This window comes from Chrysochloris asiatica, unplaced genomic scaffold (genome assembly GCF_000296735.1).
Source record: "Chrysochloris asiatica unplaced genomic scaffold, ChrAsi1.0 scaffold00212, whole genome shotgun sequence".
Classification (NCBI taxonomy): Eukaryota; Metazoa; Chordata; class Mammalia; order Afrosoricida; family Chrysochloridae; genus Chrysochloris; species Chrysochloris asiatica.
In genome coordinates, this window is record NW_006408730.1 from 1,983,304 (window position 1) to 2,003,602 (window position 20,299).

Below are 20,299 nucleotides of genomic sequence, written 5' to 3' on the forward strand. Positions count from 1 at the left end.
GACATTCAATGTAATTATCTGATATTTTTGATATTTTATTATTAATCATCCTGACCTCTTTTTGCAGGTTTTGAATTTTTTCCAATGCTGTATCAATCTTGTTTGATTGTTCTTGTAGTACTTTCCTGACTTCTTCCTTGTTTTCCTCCACCCCTTTTCAGAGCATTTGAATTTGTTTCCATATCATTCTTTCGAATTCCTTCTCAGGCAAATCCAAAATCTGCTGATTGGGTTCTTTTCTGACTATGCAGTAAACTTTCCTTCCTAAACCTCCCAGAATTTACCAATAGCCTTTCATTCTCCTTTTTCCATCCCAGAGGTCTGTTGGGAAAACTTCTTTTTTTTTTTTTCGGTTTCTTTAGTCACTCGTCTCATAGGTGAGGACATATGCTTCTGTAGTCAGGTGATAAATTTAACTCCCACTACAACTCCGATGTACACAGAAACCTTGTAATTCCTTCCTCTTGTCTATGACTGATTTGATCTTCCTCCCAAGTGCCCTCCTACTTTCTAGCAAGGAAAAAAGCATAAATAAATATCCAATTTAGTTTTAAGTTAAAACTGATACAAAAAAATACAAGCAGTACCTTTAAGTAATGTTCAGTCTCTCAAATAAACATGCCTGGTTGCTAGAAACTCTTCTCCCTTCCCACCACTTTCCTCTCTGAAAGCCATGTGGATCTGGGGGAGAGGGGAGGAAGACCCTTCTATCTCTTGTGCTTATGAGACAATACTGTCTGACTGACCTCTGGAGGCCCTGCTGGCTAAAGTCAAAGCCCATGGGTGCTAGAACCTGAGGCCTAAATGCTCCCAGAGGTACCTATTAGTAGAGTCAACCTCACTTCAGCCCTCACTGGTGCTGAAGACCCCTCTGAGCTGAGTCCGAGCCATTCATTACCCAAACGGAAGTTCACGGAATCGATAGTCCTGTTCAGTGACACCCTGCTATGGTGGTTCTCTAGGGAAAACTCCAGATAAACTTTACATAACTTCTAGTCATGTCTACATCACACAAAATCCAAAGGTGGATTCACAAAGCCAAATGTCACAGCCTCCCTAAATCTAAGTACATGCTCTGCCAAGTACATTTCCTCCAGGTTGGTATGCAAAGACTCTAAAGTGAGTACCTGGCAAAGACCCTAACAAGGGGTGAAGGCAAGAATCCGCCCAGCATTACACTCTTTTACCCACATACCTTCCCATTTTCTGGATGACTGGACAGGGAGAAATGCTTGAAAGCCACTGCTCTCCTCCATCTTGGACAAGAGGGGGATAAGCCTTATTGGTAGAGATAATCCTCCCAGCTAGGTAACTGATAAGCTAATGGAAAAAAAGGCAACACACTGGCCTTAATATATAAACTTATTTTGGACGTTGTTATTGTTGTTGTTAACTACCATTGAGTCCATTCTGACCCAGGAGAGACTGGTGGGTTTGAACCACTGACCTTGCAGTTAACAGTCCAATGCTTATCCTACAATACCACATCATGACGTCATTTTGCGTGCTGTTGTTTTTAAGTACTGTTGAGTCTGTTACAACCCATAGCCTCCCTGTATAGGGATTCTGAGGAGTAGTTGGTGAGTTTGAACCACCGACCTTGCTTATCCTATAACCCCAAACCAGCACTTTATTTTGTATGCTAGAGGCTGGATATCAAATCCTCTCTGTGTTTGTCTTTCTTACCCAAACTGTAATCTTCTCCCAAGATACAGGCAGATGGATACATTGGTTAGTTAATTATTGACAAAAAATAAACCTATGATGAGATACTTTAAACAGAATTTAAAAAGTATAAAATGGGACATAGTTTTTCAGAGTTACTTTGGAGAACACACAAAGTGAAAAAGTTTTGAAGCCCAGCGCCTTACGCAAACAGAATGCTCTTATACATAATCCAATCTACAAATAATGTTCGAACAAACACCGTATACAGATCAAAGTAAGTACCTGAGCTACCAGGTGATCAGCTTTTCTGTTAAGACCTTGCCATTTTAGTGATAGATACAATTTTACTGCAATCTGCTCTCATCAGTTTCCTGTTACTTACACTCAGGGTTTTCACCACTGAAAGCACTAGAGAAGCATTTAGACAGAGAAAATGAAAACACAAAATAAAGTATAATTGAGAAAAGAAAGAAATGAACATATGTAGTCAGGATTACTGTGGTTTGGTAAGCTCTCCTGCTTTGTGCCTTGTAGGTGGGGTTAATCATGTACTTTGTGCGGACCCCCTGTGAGTGGGGGATGGACGCTATCTCAGCCACTCTGACTTTCCTATGGGAAGTGGTGGGTTATGTGGAAGGCCTCTTCTTCAAGGATCTCAAGCAGACGATGAAGAAGGAGCAATGTGAAGTAAAGTTGCTGGTGACTGCTTCTATGCCAGGTAATCTGTCACTGCTTTTGGATGACATGGTATTTTTTGAAGAGTATGCTGTAGTTAAGTGCCATCGAGTCAGTTCCAATGGTTCCTGAGGAGCAGCTGGTGGGTTTGAACAACCAACCTTGAGGCTCAAACTGACCTTGCGATCCAGTGCATTATCAGAACTCCTTTTAAGAGTATGGTATTGGTGGTGGTGGTGTGTCATAGAGTCAATTCCAACTCATAGCGACCCTGTATGGGGTTTCCGAGGCTGTGAATATTTAGAGGAGCAAAAACCCTCATCTTTCTCCCACGGAACCACTGGTAGTTTCTAATTGCTAACCTTGAGGTTAGTAGGCCAATTCATAACCACTATGTTACCAGAGCTCCTTTTAAGAGTATTATTGTTGTTGAGTGCCATTGAGTCGGTTCCAACCCCTAGTGACACTGTATAGGGTTTCCAAGAAGTGACTGTAAGCTTCAACTGCCAACCTTGTAATTCAAACTGACTTTGTAGTCCAGTGCATTAACTCATATACCATACCAGGGACCAAAGTGCTCTTTCATTCAGGAGAAATTTTTTTGGCATTCTGACCACATAGTATGGAGTGATTCAAAGTATTTTTGTTTAATACAATCTGAAGAAATACAATAGACCCTTTAAAAAGTTAACAGTTTCCAGTTAAAAGGGAGACATCAGAACCGCGAGAATCAGTCCTTCCTTGAAGGGTTGCCAGGGTTGAAGATTATTGCAGCCTATCACGCAGCAGCAACTGAACTGAAAGTGTTTTTGAGTGAACACTTGGCACTGCAAGGGAATCATACTGTTTGCATGGCATGGTCCCCAGTCCTTTGTTAACTCAATGAGAGGTGGCTTTATAGAAAACCGAAAAAAAGCAAAAACAGGAAGGAGGGGAGTTACAAAAGAATATGAAATGTGATGTAAACTCTAGATATGGTGCTTTTCACTTGTGATAGCTTCTCCTTCCTGAAGTTGACGATTTTGCCAAGTCCTTTCTCCTCATGCAGTGGCTAAGAAAATATAAGATGATACATGTAGAGAAGTAAAGAGAAAGACAACATTTTGTACAGATAAGAACACAAAGTTTGGCAGTAAGCAGGTCTGTGACAAAACCACGGCACTGCCATTGTTAGCTGTCTGACTAGGATTTGTATTTTTCAGTTTCCTTCCCTTATGTGTAAAATGGAGCTATAACTCATACCACACAATCATAAGGTAAAATACTTGCTGTGGCACCTGACTCATGATTGTTGTCATTGTTAAGTGCCATTGAGTCTTCCCGACCCCATATAGGGTTTTCAAGGAGCAGCTGGTGAACTTGAACCACCGACCTTGTAGCTCAAACCAACTTTGCAGTCCAGCGCATTGAGCCACAGAGCCACACCAGGACTCCTGACTCATGATTAGTACTCAGTAAATGATCATTGTATGCTTATGTATATGTTCTCTAGATTGTAAAAAATTACATGAATTTTAATTAGAGTAAAGAAACTCATTGTCAGACATATATTTTAAACAACTCATTAAAAACCAAGGTAAAACACAATATTCACAAAGATTTATAATTAATGAATGAAGTAGAATAGGTACCACACCAGCAAAGTAGAATACAGACAGTGTAAATTTAAACTACATTTCAAGTCCTAGTTTTAATTTTGCTAACATCCCTGTTTCTGTTTTCTCCACCTTTGTTGACTAATCACCTCACTTAAAATACAGAGATGTATAACTTGTTGCAATTCTTGGAATTTTCATTCTAATTCTTTCATTAAATAAATGTGCCCTTAAATAAATTACTCATCTTCTCTGGGGTTTTTCTTATCATAAAATTAAAATAGCTATACCCATTTGTAGTATTGCTATGATATTTAAATAAGATTCTATATATAAAAGAATTACTCAGTATTGGAAACTCTATAAATCATAAGGTATAATTATTTAATAAAAAGTGAAGATATATAATGTGTGTATTTAAGTTTAAATAAAGGAATGCACTTAGTCAATACAAAGCTCGTATTATTGTTAAGTACCAGCAATTGGTCCAGACTCAATAGTTTCCAAGGAGTGACTGGTGAATTTGAACCATAAACCCTGTGGTTAGCAGTCTAGTGCTTATCCTACAGCAGCACACCAGGACTCCAAGCTCTTATTGTTGCTGTTGTTGTTGTTGTTAAATGCCATTGAGTCGGTTCTGATCCATAGCAACCCTGTACAGAGTTTCTGAGGAACTGCTGATGAGCTTAAACCGCTGACCTTGTGGTTTAAACCAACTTTGCAATCCAGTGCATTAACCCATAGTGCCACACTAAGACTCCAAGCTCTGATTGTTGTTGTTGTTGTTAAGTGCCGTCGAGTCAGTTCCGACCCATAGCGACCCTGTACAGGGTTTCCGAGGGTGTAAATCCTTACGGGAGTAGAAAGCCCCATCTTTCTCCCGCGGAGCGGCTGGTAGTTTCGAACCACTGACCTTAAGGTTCACAGCCCGATTCGTAACCACTACGCTACATACAATAATAATAGCAGCTTGTTGATAATATTTCAGTATTTCATGTCTTAAATACAAGTTTTCCTAGAGTAAGTTTATTATGATTGTTATCTTCTGTAGGTACTAAAACCTTGGTAGTTCATGGACAGAATGAGTGTGATATCCCAACTCAGTTGCCAGTCCATGAAGACACTCAATTTGAAGCCTTGTTGAAGGTAGGATTGATGGTTGACAGATACAATTTTTATGCACAATGACTCTAGCTACTGCATTAACTGCCATTTTAGAATTAAATGTTTTTGTCTTTTCAAATGAAGGAAATGTCCCATTTTGTGCACTTGCTGTATTTCATTGAATAATTTTTTCCACTGTACTAACATTTTAGCTCTGCACTGAAGTAGGCAAAGTCATGCAGCTAAAATAGTAGTGTCAACTCTTGTGTGTATCCCTAACTCCTGTGGTGTGTACCCATAATGCCTCTTGGAATGCTTGGAATCACTATGGCAGTTCTTGAAATGTCCTGGATGTGCCTAGAGCATGGAACACACATGACCTCTCAGCTGATAAACTGTTCCAATGACCTTCTATGTGGCGTCTAGGAGAACTGTACAAAGTCTTGACTTGCCACTGGCAGTAAATATTAGAAATGCAGAAAACATGTACCTTAGAATAAACCAGGTGATCAATAAAGTGTTTTCTATTAATTGATTATCCCTTTCAAAATAAATTCAATCCATAGGTTTGCATTTGTTGTTAAAAAGTTGCAAGGTAACCTAGTACTGTGGTTTCCCCATTTACCCAAAGTCCACACCTTGGGTATCTGATTACCTGTAATGTAGCTCTGGACTCACACATAAGTAGAAAAGGCAACTGAAATACTGGGATTTGTGAAATGTGTGTATTTTACTTCATTAGAAGGAGCTGCTAATCCTCTGTCAGGCCCTCACCTAGATAACGCCAGAAAACCTAAGACCCAATGCAGTACACTTTAATAACCACTCAAGTTGTCTCTTCTCAATGAATATTTATTAAAATTTGTTATTACTGTTGTAGGAATGTCTGGAGTTTTTTAATATTCCAGAATCCCAGTCAACACATTATTTTCTCATGGATAAACGCTGGAACCTCATCCACTATAATAAGGTGAGACTACACAGTAATGACACTCATGTTGAGTGGTGTCTAAGCTTACATGCCTTTCCTGAGTGCAACTCATGCTTAGAGAGGCACAGCTGTTGAGAGACTAAGAGCATGGTCACTTGAATCACATGACCTGTATGGCCTTGAGCTAGCTACTTTACCTTTCTACCCTCCAGTTTCCTCATCTGTAAAATGAAGGTGATGGTATTAGGACCTATTTAGAAAAGTCAGGTAAGGCATTTAGTTATTCATTATTATTACATCTAAGTAAATAATGACAGTGCCCCATGGTAACCATGTGTGTCTGTTGAGAATGTTTATGCTGTTCTGATTCTCTTTCTCATGAAATTAAACAGACCATGGTGATCTGATCTAATGAACAAAAGGAAGCCTCAGGAGAATCAATGATTCCACCTCCTTATTCTGGACAATCTTTTAGTCAATGTCTTTGGACCCAGTGCTATTGCATAGCACCTTTGTGCTTGAAAGGGTATTCAGCCCGTTAGCATTGTTGTTAGGTGCCATCAAGTCAGTTTCACCTCACAGTGACCCTGTATACAACCTAATAAAGTACTGCCTGGTCCTGTGCCATCCTCACAATTGTCCCTATGTCTGAGCCCATTGCACTCAGTCTAGGTGGTTTTAATTTTCCTGGAAAGGGATTTACCTTCCCAGGGCTTTTTTTAGAATTGTTACGCATACAGTAAGAATTGAAATTATTGAAAGATAAATCAATGTTGGTTTGACTTTTGGGTAAAGAGGAAATGAAAGTTCTATCCTTTGACTCTTTTTCACTTTGTATTCTCCCACCACAGACCTATGTTCGAGATATTTATCCTTTTCGAAGGTCAGTATCTCCACAGCTGAACCTTGTCCACATGCATCCAGAGAAAGGACAGGAGCTCATTCAGAAACAGGTGAATGCCCACCTGTGTTTTATTCTATGTTTTGCTATGTTGTTGGAATGGATTAAGTGTGCTATCAACAGTGAGATTCTGTATTCTGTCATGATCCTCCATGGGTATATGGGTCATTGGTTAATATACGTAATTTGTCAGAACAGTATGATGATTTTTATTATTTGGCTCATGGTCTTAACACTTGGAGCTAGCCTAGAATGAATCATTGAGCATTGACAATAGAAATTTTCTTAATTCCCCTACTAGTTTCTAAGTATAGATTTCTAATTAGTTTCTAAATATAGATTTCACAACTTTTAAAAATAGTATTGGAAGTACACATAATGTAGCTAGTATAAGTTTGTTTCAAGGTTCACGTTAATTGGAAGAAACTAAAAAGGGTCAGCATAGTATGACTGAAAAATAACCAAAAACCATTGAACTAAGGTTCCAGAGATTTGGACTCAATCCCAACTCTCCCACTGACAGTGTGACCTGACTTTGGGCAAATTACTAACTTCTTCACACAGGAACAGACATAATTCAGTGGTTGCATTCAAGTTTCAGATTAAAGATTAGAATAATGTTACTGTAGTCCTATCTGGTCTCAAATGGGGCTTTGGTCCTCTAAAAAGTCACTGTTGTACATGTAAAATAGAGCTATAATACACAATTCTAAAAATGCTCCCAATGTTAGTATTATCTATGTATTGCACTCATTTATCACTAATAAAATCCTCTAAATAGGAATTTCAGGACACTTGATCATTTAAATCATTTGGTTTATTTTTTTGTTGTTGCCCATCAACGATGTTAATCCCAGAACATAGAGGAAACAGCTCTAGGCATTAATGGGAATGGTACACGCCGCCAGAACTAACTCCCCCTTGGAGACGACCTTTCATATTAGGACATCCAAACAAATGGGTTCTATTTAATACTGAGCTATCTTGACAATGCTTGCCCTGTGCCCCTACTGCCTGCAAACTCCATTAAGAAACACTTCTTTCTGTAGAGCAGACAAAAGCAAGAAGTGAGAGTCAATTAAGTATTGTTTGCTCTTTAGTATTGTGTGCTAAAGAAAAAATCCTAACATTGCTCCCCTATTTCACTGAACTCCTCCCTTATTTTATCACTGCAATTTGCCTTTAAAGATTATGTAGTTCAGTTTCTTTACTTTATAAAATCAAGGCTGAGAATTCTGAATCCTTCTGTTTCTGTTTTCCTGTTAGGTGTTCACGCGGAAGCTGGAGGAAGTAGGACGGGTTTTGTTTCTCATATCCCTTACTCAGAAGATCCCTACAGCCCACAAACAATCCCATGTTTCCATGCTTCAGGAAGACCTCCTCCGACTGCCCTCATTCCCTCGAAGTGCTATTGATGCTGAGTTTTCTCTCTTCAGTGATCCTCAAGGTATAAGGAAAGAAGCATTTCCTCTCTTGGATTTCTTCTCATGCCTTTGTTTTGTTTCCAGCTGAAAAGCATCTGAATCAGCAAACAGTTCCCTCAACAGGTGGTCCTCAAACATGACCACAAATTTGAATTACCTGGAGGACTTAATAAAGTACAGACCGCTGTTCTCCACCCTTCTCACCCCCAATTTCTGATTCAGTATCTTTAGGATCAGACCTGTTGTTGTCGTTAAGTGCCATCGAGTCGGTTCCAACCCATAGCGACCCTGTACAGGGTTTCCGAGGGTGTAAACCTTAACGGGAGTAGAAAGCCTCATCTTTCTCCCGCGGAGCGGCTGGTAGTTTCTAACCGCTGACCTTAAGGTTCGCAGCCCGACTCGTAACCACTACGCTACCAGAGCTCCTTCAGGATCAGGCCTAAGTATTTGCATTTCTAACAAGTTCCAGGGGTGTTGTTGCTAGTATTCCACTGCTTTAAACTCAATCATGAGCAGCTGAAGGATTCTTATGAGGCGTTGTTAGAGGAATAAAGAACAGACATTTCTATAATGCTCAAGAAGATGTCTACAGTGACAGAAATGGGAGCAGTGGCTGCCTCAGGTTTGAAGGGGTCAATTACATGAGCAGAGGCACCAGAGAACTACCTAGGGTGATGAACATTGTCCATAGATTTCTGGGTATCTTTATATTAGGGTTGATTTTTGCCAACACTCATTGAACTCTACAAATAAGATTTGTGTGGTTTATGTAAATTATACTTATAGAGCAGCAGAGAGAGAGATAAGAGAGAAGGACACAGTAAAATCAGGGAGAGAGAGAAACCCCCAGGTTTGAAGGCTGGCTTTGTTTCTCCATTATTAATTCAATTTCACACAACTTATTTTAATTTGCATTCCCCTGCCTTAACCTTCTCATCCAGAAGCCACAAAGCTAGAGTTGAAAGAGCTCTAACCAGGAGCTAGAAGACAGGATTCATATCAGCTCTACCATTTTCTAGCTGAATTCATTCATTTTTCTCAAAGCTACAGCTTACTCGATAGTGAAGTCGTACAAATGCCTTCTCTGTGGTTGAAGCAAAGATCTGATGATGACAGTCCACTGAGAACTGGGAAGTTAGTCCAACGTCAGGCACTATTGTGCTGGAAAGCACTTCAACAGTAGATCCCCCCACCCCTCCGTCCCAGAGTCAGGACAAATAGAAAACAGCAGTGCCCTCTGGCTTGATATCCTTTCCTGCTGACAGGAATGGTGTGGGGCTAATTCTGTCTGCTGTTTCACGTTCTCACAGCTGGGAAGGAACTGTTTGGCCTCGACACTCTTCAGAAAAGCCTATGGATCCAGCTCCTGGAGGAGATGTTTCTGGGCATGCCGAGCGAGTTTCCCTGGGGTGATGAAATCATGCTTTTCCTCAACGTTTTTAATGGGGCTCTGATCCTCCACCCAGAAGACAGTGCCTTGCTCAGACAGTATGCGGCCACAGTCATCAACACCGCTGTGCACTTCAATCATCTCTTCTCTCTCAGTGGCTACCAGTGGATTCTCCCCACCATGCTGCAGGTGACTCTCTAACCAGAACATTGACCCGATCTAGTGTGACAAGGAACGGCGCTACAGGATAAGCACTCGATCTCAGGGTCAGTTTGCACCACAAGGTCGGTGGTTCAAATTCACCAGCTGCTACAGGGTCACTATGAGTCAGAGCTGACTCAACGGCACTTAACAACAATCATGACAAAAGGCAGCAAATGAAACCCTTCCATAAATGTACAAACATTTGCAATATCTGGTTCTAGCCTGAATCCCAGAGGCATAGGACATGCTTTCTTAGGTCTACACCAGCGTTCTTGACCAGCAGGGTCACCTGGGAACTTGTTAGAAAGGCATGTCTTAGTCCTCATCCCAGACCTAATGATCTGAAACTCTGAGGACAGCCCCCAGCAATCTGGGTTGTAACAACACCTCCAGGTGGCTCTGATGTTCTAGAAAGCTTGAGAACGGCTGCTTTTTTGAGTTAAAAAAAAAAAAAAAAAAAAATGACAAGTGTTCAACTGGTGTTTCTCACAAGGGGCTGTCTGATCTTATTTGTACAGAGATTTTATTGCCATTAGAATTGGTATAATGGATTGGAGAAGGGTGGATTTACTAGAAAGTTTCTATTAATTCATTGTCTAAATAAAGTACTGAATAAAGTCCAGAAGGCATTGGGGCACATCCTAGTTCTCGATTTTACAGAAATTTTAATAAAAACTCTAAAAGAAATGCATATCTGTGCAAAGAGGAACCAACTCTGTCTGGTGGTGATGGTGTTGGTTATATGCCATGGAGTCAGATCCAACCCATAACAACTTATAGTGTTTCCGAGGCTGTAAATCTTTATAGGAGCAGAAAGCCTCATCTTTCTCCCATGGAGCGAATGGTAGATTTGAACTGCTGGCCTTTTGTTTAGCACCTCAGCTCATAATCCATTACACTACCAAAGCTCCTTCCAACTCTATCTAAAGAAGGAAAAGATTGCCTTTTAATATGACTAGGGCTTTCTGGCTATTTTAAATAGTTGCAGTTTTCTCTGACTTTTCTTTTAGTTGATTCTAAAAAGCCATCCTGGTTTGATGCTGTGGGTCAATGCGTTAAGTCTGTTTGAACCACAAAGTTGGTGGTTCACGATGCTCCTCAGAAACCCTACACAGGGTCGCTATGGGTCGGAACCGACTAGACAGTACTTAACAACAATATAAAGCAATAAATGCTCATTATGAAATTCAGAAAATTTAGTAAAGATTACCTATCAGTTTTCCTCCCAGACATAATAAATGTTTACCATTCTTGAAATCTTGGCCTTCTTTCTATTCTACTCACATCCTTTCAACAAAAAAGAAAAAAGGTGGGACCATAACATACATCTGTTTTTGTAACCTACTCCTACGTTTCCATATAACTTTAACAATATCATGGGCATCTTCGCCTGTAGCCCCATTTAGATTTGCATAATCATTTTAAATGACTATGCAGTATTCCCTTGTATTCATGTTCCCTAATTCACTTAACCAGTTCACATTAATGAATAATTTGTTTATAATTTTACACTGCTATAAGCAAACTTGAAGTAGGTATCCTTGTATATACCTCTTTGTACATTTGTCCAATGCTTTTTTTTTTTTTTTTTTTTTAGTTTTTGTGAGTTGAGTGAAAGTTTATAGGGCAGATCATCAGTTTTACATTCAGCAAATCATACACCTTCTTTCATTACAATAATTATAATCCCTTCCATGTACCATCAGTTAACAATATTTTGCTCTATTCATTTTAGCTCTTTTTTTTTTATCTTTTTTAAACACTCAGGCATATATAATAATTTACACCACCAAAGGGTGCATTCTGCAAGTCAGCCTCCTGGCCACCAGCTCTCAGTCCCTCTCTTCCCATGAATCTAGAGTCCTCAGCTGCTTCCTGTCTCTATGTCCTCATCTCTGCCTCCATGTCCCCACCTCTGTCTCCAACTCTGGTGTCTCTGCTTCTCTGGATAAGGTCTCACATTCCACTTGTGCTCTTCTCCCTTCATGGTTTTAGGGTCCTCTGTTTCTGGACTGTAAGATTAACTACTCCCCTATTTTTGTTGCAAAACTTATAATTTTACAGTTGTGACAGTCGCAATTAGTCATGATAACAGTTACTCACTATTGAATCATAAGAATCTTATTCCCATCTCTATCTTTTTTTATATGAGTTTTTATTGTAAGGTTTACATGGAAGAATATCAGTTTTACATTCACCCTATCGTATTTCGTTTATTTAATTTCTTTTTTTCCCCCAATGATTACAATCCCCTCATGCATGATCAAATCATGCAATTATTGCCATGATTACAATCCCCTAATGCGTCATCAAATAACCAAAGGTGTTACACAGGGGTCTATAGAATGTGGTTGGGCTTAATGCACAACTTCATTCTTATTTTTTACCCCTCTTCACCTTTTACCTCTATCCCACTTAGCCCATACAAACCTACCTAACTGTTCTCCCATCAGCCTTGTTCTTCCATTCCCCTCCTCCTTCTTGTGGATTGCCCCCATCACTCCCACAGCACCCAAACTATCCTGTGTCTATTCCCTACCCTGTGCTCTATCTTCCCCTCCCTCCCCTTCTCTCGTCCCTTACATCCTGGTGATCAGCAAATATCTATATAATCCACCCCCCCTTTTAGGGTGGGTACTTTTTCTTTGTCTTTTACAATAATGGTCCTATGCAGAATTCCTCATTTTGTGACTGACTAATTTCACTCAGCATAATGTCCTCAAGGTTCATCCATTTTATGCAGTGGCTTGCAGCTTCCTTGTTGTTCTTCAAGGTAACATAATATTCCATTGTGTGTATGTACCACAGTTTGTTTATCCATTCTTCAGCTGATGGGCACTCAGGCTGACTCCATATATTTGCTATTGTAAATAGTCCTGCTATGAACATTGGTGTGCATATATATATTCATGTTATGGCTCGTGTTTCTTGTGGGTAAATACCAACTAGAGGAATTGCTGGATCATAACATATTTCTATTTCCAAACTTCTGAGGAAGCGCCTTATTCCTTTCCAGAGAGGTTGGACCATTTTACAATCTCACCAACAATGTAGGAGGGTCCCAGTCTCTCTGCATCCTCGCCAGCATTTATTGTCCTCTACTTTTTTGATCTTTGCTGTTATTGCTGGTGTGAGATGATATCTCATTGTTGTTTTGATTTGCATCTCTCTAATGGCTAGTGATCATGAACATTTCTTCATATGTTTGTTGGCTGCCTGGATCTCTTCCTTGGTGAAGTGTCTGTTCATGTCCTGTGCCCATTTTTTAATTGAGTTATTTGTCTTTTTCTTGTAGAGGTGTTGTAGTTTCCTATATATTTTAGAAATGAGTCCCTTGTCTGATGTGTCATTGCAAAAGATTTTTTCCCATTCTGTGGATTCCCTTTTTACTCTTTTGGTGAAGTCTTTTGATGCACATAAGTTTTTAATTTTTAGTATGTCCCACTCATCTGTTTTGTCTACTTTTGTTTGTGTAATTTTCAAAATATTTGGTAGTCTGTATATTCCCTGTATTAGAACCCTCACATTTGTCCCTATTTTTTCATTTATGACTTTCATAATTTTGGGATTCACATTTAGGTCTTTAATCCATGCTGAGTTGGTTTTTGTATAGGGTGTGAGGTAAAGGTCTTGTTTCATCTTTTACATATTGCTTTCCAGTTCTGCCAGCACCCTCTGTTAAGGAGACTATCTCCTCCCCATGCAATATACCTAGGCACTTTGTAGAAAATCTCCATTTAAGACAATCTATTGTATCCTGTAATCTACCTGGCCTCCTCACTACCTGGATCTCTGTTCCTACATTTTCCCCCTTCTTTGACATTGATATTATTTTGATCTTCGGTCAACCTCCCAGCTCTTTGAATTCATTGTTGTAGTTTTGTCCTGTTCTGAACTCTGCTATCCATCGTCTGAGTTTCAGGTGGTGTTGCCACGCCTTTCAATCTCTGGTTGTTGTTTGTTCTTGTTGGTTTGCAGTCCAAAGAACTCCCTTTAGGATATTTTGAAGCACTTGATTGGCTTGACAAAGTCTCTTAACTTCTGTTTATGCTGGAATGTTTTGATTGCACCATTGCATTTGATTGACAGTTTTGCTAGATAGACAATTCTTGGTTGGCAGATTTTTTTCTTTTAGGGTTTTGTATCTGTCTCCCCATTGCCTTCTTGCCTGCATGGCGTCTGCTGAGAAGTCAGAGCTTATTCTGATTTGCTTGCCATCCTAAGTAACATTTCTCTTTTCCCTGGCTGCTTTTAGAATTCTCTCCTTGTCTTTGATTTTGGAGACCTTGATTATTATATGTCTTGGTGATTTTCTTTTGGGGTCTATCCTTCCTGGAGTACGTTTAGCTTCTTGAATGTTTATCTTCTCATCTTTCAAGATGTTAGGGAAATTTTCATCCAGAAGCTCTTAAACTATCTCCTCTGTGGACTTCTCTGATTCTTTTTGTTCTGGAATGCCAATAATTCTTAAGTTGTTCCTCTTCATGTTATGCAGCATGAATTTTAGACTCTTTTCAGATTTTTTTTTTTTAATCCTTTTTTCTGCTTGTTCTCTTATTGAGAGATTTGTCTTCCAGCTTGCTGGTTCTGGCTTCCAGCTCTTCAATTATGCTCCTTTCCCCTTTCAGTGTATTGTCCATTTCTGATATTTTATTATTCATCATCTGGGCCTCTTTTTGCAGGCTTTGAATTGTTTCCAATGCTATATCGATCTTGTTTGATTTCTCTTGTAGTACTTTCCTGACTTCTTCCTTGTTTTCCTCCACCTCTTGTCAGAGCATTTGAATTTGTTTCCGTATCATTCTTCTGAATTCCTTCTTAGGCAAATCCAAAACCTGCTCTTCCTCTTCTAGAAAGCCTTTGTCTGTCTCCAGCACCTTTGTCTCATTTACTCTTTTCTGTTTTGGGACATGCTTTGAGATCTTTTGCTGTTTTTTATTGGTCATTTCTAGTAATTATGTGAGTTTTTAATGCTTAAATGGATGTTTGTTGCTGTGTTATTAAGCTTACTAGGTGTCTCCTGGTGGCTGTGATCAGGAGATAGGCTTCCCTTTTTGCGTGTAATGCTTAGCAGCTGTTATTGGCTCTTGTCTCAATGGTGGGATTTTATGGGGTATGCTTGTAGCATGGCTATATGGCCATGACTGCTGTCTCTTCTTGGGTAACATAGGGATAAAAAGCTCACATCTCCAGGAAAAATGTGTGATCAAAAGGACCAAAAACAGAAGCAATATAAAAGCAGAGACAAAAACCACCACCTTAAAACAAAAAATAAAACTGTGGCCAACTGTCCAGTCACCTTGCTACATAGGCAGTGTGTGTGCACCATAGAGGCCTTCAGCAGTGGGTGGGGGTGTCTGCTTGCTCAGGCCCCTCCTCTAGTCACCGCTGTAGAGTTGTGTAGATAGATATTGCTAAGTTAATGGGAGAAAGGTTGTCTACCATTTTTGTCTCTGAAGGTCAGTTAGGCATCTGTGTGTACACAGTGTAATTCCTGAGATAGTTGCATCCTTTCATGTTGGAGTTTTACAGCTTGTTCATATGGTTTGTCTGTCAGGCCTGATAGGCCTGCTTTTTTCTTGCCAGATATGCTTGAGTAAAGGATCCTGCACAAGTTAATTTTAGGGCTGCAACCAAGAGGCTGATGTCATAAGCAGCTGCCAAAGAATTTGCCCCTAGGTCCAATAGGGCCCTTTCTTCTGTGCAATGGGAAAAACCGTGGGCTCAACACTGGATCCTTTTTTGGGGGGTGCACACCCACCTGCCTGAAAGTGTCCAGACTGGGCTATGAAGGTGTGACAGGGAAGAGGAGGAAAAAGTGTGTAGAATTCACCCGCACCTCCTTTTGCAAATGTCACTGCACCACTTTTAGTGCTGGTTTCCTGTGCTGATCTGGATGTAGTCCCACCCTCTAAACTCCACCTGGGTGGGGTGGACACAGAGGAAGTTCAGCACCTAGAATAATTCCTAAATCTCAGTATTTTCCTTTATACCATGATTTTTTTTCACTGGTGTATGTGGGAAACTGACACCCTGCACCCTATGCTAGATCCAGAGCTCTAGTGTTGTTCCGTGAGAGCAGCTTCTCTGGGTTTTCATTCCCTCCCCCATGGAGCCTGTCCTACCTGACTTTGCCTCAGCAGCTGCTAGAACCAGAAGTCTTCCTGCATCTCGTTTTACCAGACCCATCTAGACAAGATGAAAACTATTCAGTGGAGACACTATCTTCCCACACATACTCTTAAACTAAACTTTCTCTTGAAAATTTGTAAGCCAGTCACTTCGTGCCTTTATCGCCCCCTCATTTTAGGGGACCAGTGTCTAAGTTTCCTGTCTCTATCTACCCTGTGTACAGAGGGGATAGCATTGATAGTTGATGTGAAGACTCCTTCCCACTCTGTTGGTATTTAGAGCTACTAGCGTAGTGGTTACAAATCAGTCTGCTAACCAAAAGATCCTCAGTTCGAAACTACCAGCTGTTCCATGGGAGAAACTGGAGGCTTTCTGGTCCCATAAAGATTTACTGCCTCAGAAACCCTGTGCAGGATTGCTGTGAGTCGGAACCAACCCCATAGTACTTAACAACAACATCTCCATGAGTATAGTTCAAGTTTGTCAAATTTTAGCAATTTACCCTTGTTTCCTTTATCAAAAATTGTGGGTTTTTTTTATACATTTTTTTAATCTTCCTCTAGTCAAGTTCTGATTATGAAGCCATTGAACCTAGGTTAAATGGGTACTATCTGCAAGTTTGGGTGTCATGTCTCTTGTGCATCTCCCTCACTTCATATGAGCTGTATGCTTCACTCTCAGCTCTAGCTCTCTGTGGCTATGTCCTTGATCATGGACTCAGGTGTCCCCAGGTCTCACCACACTTTGGACCAACCAGTCTTTCCTCTTCTCTCATCTCCAGGTCAATGGGAGTCAATGGACTGTGGTTGAACTCACTCCATTTCTTCATTGTTGCCTTTCCCCTCTTCCACTCACCAGTAGACCAATGTGGTCACCAGCAAGCTTACATGCCTGCTCATGTGTTCCCTTTGAGTTTCAGTCTTAGAGGGGGACATTTGTCCAATTCTGGAGATAAATTTCTACTCACAAACATTCTGAAAGATTTTTATGTACATTACCAAGTCGCTCTCTAGAAACGATTATATTTTATACCCTTTCAACCAGTTTAAGAATCCCCGTTGCAGTGGTAAAGCACTCAGCTGCTAACCAAAGGTCAGGTTAAAACCCCCATGAGCCACTTAACAGGAAAAAGATGGGCAGTCTGTTTCCATTGAAGATTAGTAGTCATGGAAATTCTATGGGGCAGCTGTATTCTATCCTATATGGTCACCACTTGGAAATAACTTGACAGTAAAGTAATATGTCTCAACCTATCTATGGAACTAGTTGTTTCCCCCTTTAACTCATGATATTGTTAAGTATTGTCAAGTAGGCTCCAACTCATAGTCACCCAATTTGGGTTTCCAAGGAGCGGCTGGTGGGTTTAAATTGCCAACCTTGAGGTTAGCAGTCCAGTGCTTATCCTACAGCTTCACACCAGGACTCATATCCCATGGCTGTATGGTTAAAGTGTAAACTGAACTTTGATACATTGCTAAGACATTTTCTGAATATGTGGTATTTTTCCATAGGTGTACTCTGACTATGAAAGCAATCCCCAGTTGCGTCAAGCCATTGAATTCGCTTGCCACCAGTTCTACATTCTACACCGGAAGCCCTTTGTACTCCAGCTGTTTGCTAGTGTAGCCCCTCTCCTGGAATTTCCTGTAAGTACAATCTCTTTCTTCAACCAGTGGTGTATGAATTGTTACATGCCGTCGAGTCGGTTCCGACCCATAGCGACCCTGTACAGGGTTTCCGAGGGTGTAAATCCTTACGGGAGTAGAAAGCCTCATCTTTCTCCCGCGGAGCAGCTGGTAGTTTCGAACCGCTGACCTTTAGGTTTGCAGCCCGATTCGTAACCACTACGCTACCAGAAATCAATTCTCTTCAACAAGACAGGCAGTTCTTGTAGACTGATCCAGCTCCTAAGATATAGACAGATTATCTCTCCAATTTCTATACTCAATCACTGAGATGAAAGTAGAAAATGATAAAAGGAAAGTGTCCAAGTTTCATTCATTTCTGTCATCCTCTACCACTTATAATGCTTTATTTTTATTTTTCTTCAGAACAATTCCTGGCTAGAGAGTGCACAAATGTTAGCTCAGGTGACAGGGAAGGCAATATACACTAATGGAGAAGGCAGTATAAAAGAAGAGGCAGGGTGGCAGAAGAATAATGAAAATAGGTGAAGACACGGGGAAGCATGCAAGGGCTCAAGAGGATAGAGGTAAATAGTGATATATCTTGAAACAACAGTGCTGTGCGTATAGATACATGGATTGAGACATAGACTGGATGGGTAAGGAAGGAAGAATGGGATATATACATATATATATAGAGAGAGAGAGATTGAAAAAAGATATTTGTAAATAAGTATTTACCTTTCTGGTAAACACAACTATGAATGTGGCAAAGCATACACTAGGCAAAATGATGAAAACTTCCTAGATATTCTCAAACATCTTAAGGCAATGAGTTGATGGGCCTGAGGGTTCAGGACGATAGTCTCCAGGAACACCAAGGTCAATTGGCCTAACACAGTCCACAAAGACAATGTTCTACATCCTGCTTGAATGAGTAGCACCCAGGATCTTACAAGCTCATGAACAGCCATCTAAGATGTGGCTATTGGTCTCTTCATGTGTTGAAGAAAAGTAATAAAAATTGAAGAGACTTGAAATCAATTTGTCCAGTGGACTAACAGAACATGTGAACATCCGTGTTCATGAGTCTGAGACCAAAAGAACTAGATGGTGCCTGGCTATCACTACCAACTGCCTTGAAAGGGATCACATTAGAGGGTCCTGAGTAGAGTGGGATAAAATGTGGAGCAAAACTCAAAATTATTTAGTCAAAAAAAGACTGAGTTTACTGGTCAGAAAGAGACTGGTGGAACCTGAGACTGTGACCCTTGGCCACCCTTCAGGTCTGGAAAGGAACTCATCCTCCTAGTCCAATTTTCAGCCAAGTAGAAGATAGGTATATAGGTGTATGGTGTGGGGGCGGATGGGTGAGGTAACAACACAAGCAAGGCATGTTCATGATGGAATGGTCAGTCATTCAAAATCCAAAGGGTAACATTTTCCTAAGGACCAAGTTGAGAAGGGCTAGGAAGGTGGGTGGAATGGAAATAGGAACCACAGGCAGGAAGCAGGATAACTGCTGGTGCATGGAGGGGATTGGAATCAGTGAGATGAAATATTGTGTGGTTTATTGGATGTAAAGCTGATGATCTTTTCTGTGAATCTTCACTCAATTCACAATAAAAAGTTTTACGTCACATGTTATACATTTGTTTCATTATTATGTTTCTGTACCACACTCCACCAATATAAGGTAAGTTCCATAAAATTGGTACCTTGGTCTGCTTTTGTTTGTTTACATGAATACTTATTTTTGCTTTTAGGTTTTTTTTATTATTTTGTGTTCTTTTGTTTTTTTGCTATAACATCCGTGCACTGAATGGTCTGGTGCATAGTAGAAACTGAATAAGCATTTGTGGTCTTAGTGAATGTATAAAGACCATTTAAAATAGGTTTGAAGTGGCAAATACCTATCAAATAGGACCACAGAATACTAGGTTACCATTACTTTATGGTCAATTAGGAGCACACACCACAACAGTGACAGATTTTAATGGCTTCACAGATAGAGAAATGTCAGGTCTAAAAGTTAAAATAAGAATCTGTTCCCCAATCATATGTGAAGTATTTAACATTATGGGAATTTCTTTGGGAAACTCGAGATTCCATCATCTTAGACCAGAGAAGCATTGGCATGCATTTTTTTTGTCAGTTCAACATATTGCTATATTTCTGCGTATCCACAAATATCTCTTTTGTACCAGATTAACACTTAACACGACCCTCAAAAGGGTCCAATTATATATTATATTCACCACTTGTCTGTCAGTTTGTCACACTGTGATGGCTTGTGCATTGCTATGATGCTAGAAGTTATGCTACAGGTATTTTCAATACTAGCAGGGTCACCCTTGGTGGATAGATTTCAGCTGAGCTTCCAGACTAAGACAGACTAGGAAAAAGGAGAATATAACTACTTCTGAATGGTTAGCCACTGAAAACCTTAGGAATAGCACCAGAATATTGAATAATGAAACATGATGAAGAGCACCAGAATATTGTCAGATATCGTGCCAGAAGATAAGTCCCTCAGGTTGGAAGGTGCTCAAAATATGACTGTGGAAGATCTGTCTTATCAAAATAGAGTTGCCAGTGATAACACAAATGAGTTTCCATAAATCCCTCTTTTGTACCAGATTAGCATTTA

At 40.1% G+C, this 20,299-nt stretch overlaps 1 protein-coding gene across 2 annotated transcripts in view; it reads left to right on the forward strand.

The window, feature by feature from the left end:
• The window catches only part of UNC80 (unc-80 homolog (C. elegans)), a 306,407-nt gene that overhangs the window by 218,019 nt on the left and 68,089 nt on the right, over window positions 1–20,299 (forward strand). For both annotated transcript variants that reach the window (XM_006872739.1, XM_006872738.1), the window contains exons 38-44: window positions 2,203–2,386; window positions 4,990–5,084; window positions 5,923–6,012; window positions 6,825–6,926; window positions 8,141–8,321; window positions 9,609–9,877; window positions 17,536–17,670. In XM_006872739.1, the coding sequence (XP_006872801.1) occupies window positions 2,203–2,386; window positions 4,990–5,084; window positions 5,923–6,012; window positions 6,825–6,926; window positions 8,141–8,321; window positions 9,609–9,877; window positions 17,536–17,670 (1,056 nt within the window). The remainder of the gene's footprint in view (window positions 1–2,202; window positions 2,387–4,989; window positions 5,085–5,922; window positions 6,013–6,824; window positions 6,927–8,140; window positions 8,322–9,608; window positions 9,878–17,535; window positions 17,671–20,299) is intronic.